A 6000-nucleotide genomic window follows, 5' to 3' on the forward strand; every position below is an offset into this window, starting at 1 on the left:
TGCTTAACATACATTAGACATTTTTACACATGACCTCGTGGCTCATATGGTAAAGATTCTGCCTGGAATGTGGGAGACCCGGGTTCAACCCCTGGAGACTGAAGATCCCCTGGAGAAGGGAATGGCAACCCACTCCAGTATTCCTGCCTGGAGAATCCCATGGACAGAGGAGCATGGTGGGCTACAGTCCATGGGGTCGCAAAGAGTTGGGCATGACTGAGCAACTAACTTTCACTTTCATTCTACTACCAGAATGAGAAAGTTGACAAGCAAGTGCAAATTAATGACTGCTGGTGAGCTGATGTTATTGGCTACTTGAAAGCTGGAGAGTGAGGGAGGTGAAGCAGTTTATCCAGAAATTAACCAGAGGTCAGATTTCTCACATCAACGAGTAGCTCAGAAGTTAGGAAGTGACAGTCCAGAAGATATTCAATGCATACAGAAACACCATTTGTTTCTTACTGACTTTTAAAGACTAGTCAATCCTAGGAAAACACCTCACCATAACCCTTCCAGGCAAAGGAAAACAAAAACAAATACACTTAGCTGTTCCTTTTGGACACTTACCTGTATTCTTTCTTGCTCTGTGATAGAGATAGACCCTGAAGCTCTACCACAAAGTCCTCATGCAATAAACAGTGAGAAACAGGAATGCTAGAAGGAAAAAAAAAAAGGAAATTTGTGTTTTAGGAGGTAAAGAATAGAGGCCAGTATCCTAAAATGAAATCTAAAATATGTGTTTTAAACATAAGGGCCCATGTATAATCTCTACTGGGTTTGTGAATCCCACACACTTTCTTGTCCACGTGCACTCCTCTGGGGAAAGGGCCTATCTCTTCATCTTTTCTCATGCCCCCAAATAAAGCATGACAATAAACATACCTATCTTTTTCCTGAGGACTCAAGTTTAAAATGATATTGTGCTATGTACCACTATACTGTGATTCCTCCAAGCTGTGACTTTTTCCCAGGTTCTCTTATCATCCTTTTCCCTCTAATAACCTGTTAGCTGTCACTATCAACCTGAGGACTCTGGCAACACACTCTACTAATTCACTTCATGCTTGATTGGTCTAAGTTTAACTCCTCCCTTCCAACTTCTTAGTAGGAAAGAATTAATGTATAATATTTAAGAGTGAAAATCTAAAGCACTCTCATATGACCTGTGGCATTTTCCTTCTTTTTGCTTATAATCTGGTTACCAGACATATTATAAATGGGTCAAATTATCAAATAACCATCTTTTGAGTCAAATATTATTATACTAGTTTGTATAGCAATATGTTCTTATAAATGGTACTTTACATAAGGGCATTTTCCTTTTCATTTAAAACCAAATCTTATGCTGCCATTAATATTTAATTTCTACAAATCCGAATATGCTTTCATGTCTCATGAAACTTGAGCTAAGTAATGAACCTAAGAAGCTCCATATACATATTAGAAATTAAACAGTAAACCCTGACATAATGATGTTTATAGCTTGAGAAATTTGTTTGGTGCCTTCTATCTCAAGATTTAACACTAATTTAAGTAAAGTCATTTTGTATTTAATTTAAATGGATCCCAGTAATTTCTTTCAAATGAAAACACAACTTATTAGAAGGCTAAGAAAATACTTCCTCTAAAAAATTTATTTTCTAAATCTGAAAAAAGGTAAAAAATCTTCCACTTAAGTTTTAAAGTGTAACAAAAACACAAATCATCTAAATCATGTGGGAAAAACATGAGAAGCTAATATATGTTTTGAAAAAAAAATACTTTCTTTTCTGTTGATATCCATAGTGTCTTACACATGTAGAAAATGCCTTTTCTACACCAAGTTCAGTAGAAAGCAGGGAAAAATGCGTGATTTTGTGATAGTCTAAAATTTCACATAGAAACTGTGGACACCAGATACTATGAAATATTAACAATACTTATGAGAACAGTATTTTCTCACTTCAAAGAAGATGCTTATTATTTCTCGGTCTCAGCTTTTAATTTTGTAAAAACTAGAGTGCTGAATCAGATTACTTATGTCTTTTCAGGTTTAATCCCTAATTTGTTTTTGTCGAGTATCAAACTCACCACTTAATTGCAGAGGATCCTGTTTTTAAGGGTCGCTTTAATCTGACTACCAGGGTGTTTTAACCTCAAACATTTGGAAACCAATTCGGCCTAAGACTAGTGTAAAGCTGGAGCCAATTATTTTCTGCTATGTCTGCACGTTCTCAATTATAAACGGGGTGGGAGTAATGTCCCAACAGGAAAAGGGACGGCAAGGCCAGGCCAGTGAACCCAGAACTAAACGGCCCAGAAGGATCCAGATGTAGACAGTCCTCCAGATTATAAACGAGAGCCTTGGCGGCCCAGAGAGGGAAAGGGAACAGCCATGGGTCACAGAGCAAGCAAGAGCGGAGCGTGTCCCTAACGTGCCGGGGATTACCAACTCCTTAAAGGGCCCTGGCTCTGAAGACCAGGAGTCCCAGCTCTCCTGGCCCTTCTGGGCAGCGGGGAGCTGGCGACTCCTCCTGAGTGGCCACGCGCAGCCCCAGGGAACTGTGCCTAGCTCGGAGACCTACTCGGCGGTCCGCGCAAAGCTGCAAGTGTCCGCCCGGCACACGTAGAAGCTCTTTCCTTTATTCGGGCCCTCTCGGACGCCGGTCTTCAGAAGACATAAAGTCCCTAAGGAGAGAAGGTCGACAACGATTACACCAAGCTAGGCTGGCAGACCCCTTGGACCCTTAGGCCCTGACCTCCTACCATGCTCCGGACACCTAACTACTTCCATCTCGCCCCAGCTTTCCTCTTCTCAGAAGCCACCGCCTCTCCCAACGCCTGCTTCCGCCTTTTTCTCCGCCCTCCTCATTCAGGAAACGTTCGTCACCCACCTCCTCCACTCTTAATCCCCCATAATTCACCGCCGCGGCTTTAGCCACACCCACCCTAGCTACTATCAGCCAATCAGACGGGAAATGTGCTCACCTCCACCCAATCACGGCCGCCCTGAGATTCGCGGCGCGCAGAAATAAAAAATGGAGCGGGGGGAGGGGGGGGAACATTGTCTTTGGCCCGTGGGGCGTGGCTGAAGCTAGAGTGAGTTTTGGAGGTTGGCGGGGCTTTCCGGAGGAGGGAAGCTTTGCGAGGAAGGAACTGGTCGACTCTACCTTGCACGCATTTAAGACCTAGAGGCATCCCTAGAGGAAGCAGGCATTACAGACTGCAGAGAGGAGCTCTACAAAAAAAAAGACTCTCTTCTCCCCGAGGCCGAGAGCGCCTAGAGCTTCGCGGTCTTCTGGATGCCAGCCGGGGCCTAGCGCTGGTGGGCGCTCCGCCTCCGCGCTCGATCTCTAGGGAGGGGAATCCCAGAGAAGCCGCCGCCTCTGGAAGAGGCACTGGATTTGCATGTGGAGGCGAAGCGGGGTGCGAGTGAGGGCCGTTGGGGCGTCCTTTATAGCTAAGCGGTGAACTGACCAGTCTGTTGTAGAGCGGGCCTGAAGACTTCTCTGGAACCCCACAACACAGTCCTTATCCATACACGTCTGTCTTGACAACCTGGTGGGGATGCGCAACATTTTAAGGACCCCGAGATTCAAAAGTTTGAGTGAGTCCCCCCAGGTCAGAGAATTAGTGAGTGGGCAGTTGGCCGACGGTGCTCAGAAAACTGCCTTCTGTGTGCTATACGTTCTCTAGGCACTCAGTGTGGGAGACCTGAGTTAGAAATGTCAAAGTGGAAACAACAGGAGGAATAGATCGCCTTTGGTGAAAGGGAGTTTTATACTGCATATTTTGTATTGTCAGACTTTTTCTATCAGTATGCGTTTGTAATATTAAAAATCGAGGATGTAATTAAAAGAAAGGGGACTATTTGAAATCGTAATCAGATCTCTTAGTCAACAAAAAGGGAGGAATAGGAATCAGACATGGCAAGAGAGACGGCTTAATCTTACAACTATTGAGGACCATATGTACAGACATATGGTGTGCGTGTGTAACTGTATTTACAGAGACAGTAGGACAGGAAAATCTGCAAGTTCTAGGAAATCTGAGCTATGTGGTGAATGTAAATGTCATAGGGAGCCAGAGGAGGGGAGACAAACCTGAGAACAAACAATTCTTGTTTATTAAGAATTAAACAAGTTCTTAATAAATAGCTTTTTGTATACCCAATGTGAACTAGGTGCTTAGGAAATATACAATCCATTCATTCACATATAAAGTTTAAGACGACTATTCTAACCACAAAGAACTTGCTCAGTATTTGGAGGAGACTGATCTAGCACATACTGAACACTTAAATAACAATGTAATAGCATTTGAATGCCACGATAAGTGGAGATCCCAGTAAACTCTTAGAACTAAAGATGTGTCTGGAAGCAAAGTAGAGTAAATTTATACATAATTATCCCTTCTGAAACACCTATAGATAAATGTAGAAATAGGAAAGGAGTAAAAAAACAAATAGTGACAGTTTCATTATACCCAGATTGTAATTCTCGCATTGAGAGAGTTCTATTCATGTATTCAATAAATGCTATATTAGGAGAATTAGAGCTTGAATATTGGATTTGCAGGACAAGGGGCATGATAATTTAATTATTTCTTTAGAAATGCCTTTTTGAAACAAGGCAAAATCAGGGCCTCTTAAGTGTCCCATTAAGGAGGGACCTCTTCCTCTGTCAAGTATTCAAGCTAGTGTCTCAGGTCAAACCCCATGAAAGGGTGCACAGCCAAATCACAGAATGGGGGATTATTTCTCCCATAAGTTTGGTCACAGTCCATGGGGGTGCAAAGAGTCAGATACCACTGACTAACACACACAGAGAATTATACAATATACACTTTTCAAAATATATACATTAGTATGTGTATATTGTTTATATCCTTAATTTGCCTATAAACTCTTGGAGAGCCCTTTGGACACAATGTGCTTTATGGACCCTTATTTTTAATAAAGTTGAGACTTTGAGTTTGTTTTGCTTTAAAACTTGATGTATTCAAAATGAATCCCTAGGCTAGATCCTAAAGCTCAGTGGTTTAAATCCACAGGTTAATGAGCCAATAAATTCTTTGTGCATGGAGGTGGTCAGACATAAAAGTATGTGACGGAATTGTTCTAAAACTCAGTTGTGGTAATAGCTGCACAATTGTATACATTTCCTAAGACTCAGGGAATGATACACTTTAAATAAGTGAATTCTATGATGTCTGTTCTTCAGTAAAGTTGTTAAAAACAGTGTATAGGCAATACCAAAACACCTGCAAGGAAAATAAAATCTCGGCTCAATCACCTAAATGTTTCAGCATCCTAAGGACTCTTTAGTTTTAGATGGTATTAATCCTTAAGCAGACTGGTTCTCTGACCTGTGGAATAAAATCCAGAGTGGTACAAACACACATTTCAATTCCTGGGAAATAAAGCAGTTGTATATTATTGGTCAGCATTGTACTGAGTGGCATATATTAACCATGAAAAGTGAAGTTGCTCAGTCATGTCCGACTTTTTGCAACCCCATGGACTGTAGCCTACCAGGTTCCACTGTCCATGGGATTTTCCAGGCAAGAATACTGGAGTGGGTTGCCATTCCCTCCTCCAGGAGATCTTCCCGACCCAGGGATTGAACCCCGGGTCTCCCGCACTGCAGGCAGACCCTAGTCCCATTAAACATGAAAGGCATCTATAAGATACTGGCGGTGAGGGTATCAGCTGGAAGTCACCCCTTGACTTTCTTGTCACTCTCTGGTTTTTCAGTCACTAAGTCATGTATGACTCTTTGTGACCCCAAGAACTGCAGCACGCCAGACTTCCCTGTCCTTCATTATCTCCTGGAGTTTGCTCTAACTCATGTCCATTGAGTGAGTGATGGAAATAATCAGAAATTCTAAGTTTTAATTATTTGTAAAATTCATGTTCTATGCAACTGATGCCTCCCCAAATCCTGGCTTTCTCTGCCCACCAAAGCCAACTAAAAAGTATGGAGAGAGACTTTGGAGGAAATAGAAAGATGGCTTTAATCC

The 6000-nt window shown here is 42.1% G+C and overlaps 1 protein-coding gene across 1 annotated transcript in view; it reads right to left on the bottom strand.

Moving 5' to 3' along the window:
* The window catches only part of TTF2 (transcription termination factor 2), a 50806-nt gene extending 47951 nt beyond the window's left edge, over positions 1–2855 (bottom strand). The window contains 3 exon segments of the mRNA XM_070467240.1: positions 568–654; positions 2565–2667; positions 2746–2855. Coding sequence (XP_070323341.1) covers positions 568–654; positions 2565–2667; positions 2746–2773 — 218 coding nt within the window. The 5' untranslated portion in view covers positions 2774–2855.
* Positions 2856–6000: the final 3145 nt, after the last annotated feature.

The sequence above is a fragment of the Odocoileus virginianus genome, chromosome 5 (assembly GCF_023699985.2).
Source record: "Odocoileus virginianus isolate 20LAN1187 ecotype Illinois chromosome 5, Ovbor_1.2, whole genome shotgun sequence".
Lineage (NCBI taxonomy): Eukaryota > Metazoa > Chordata > Mammalia > Artiodactyla > Cervidae > Odocoileus > Odocoileus virginianus.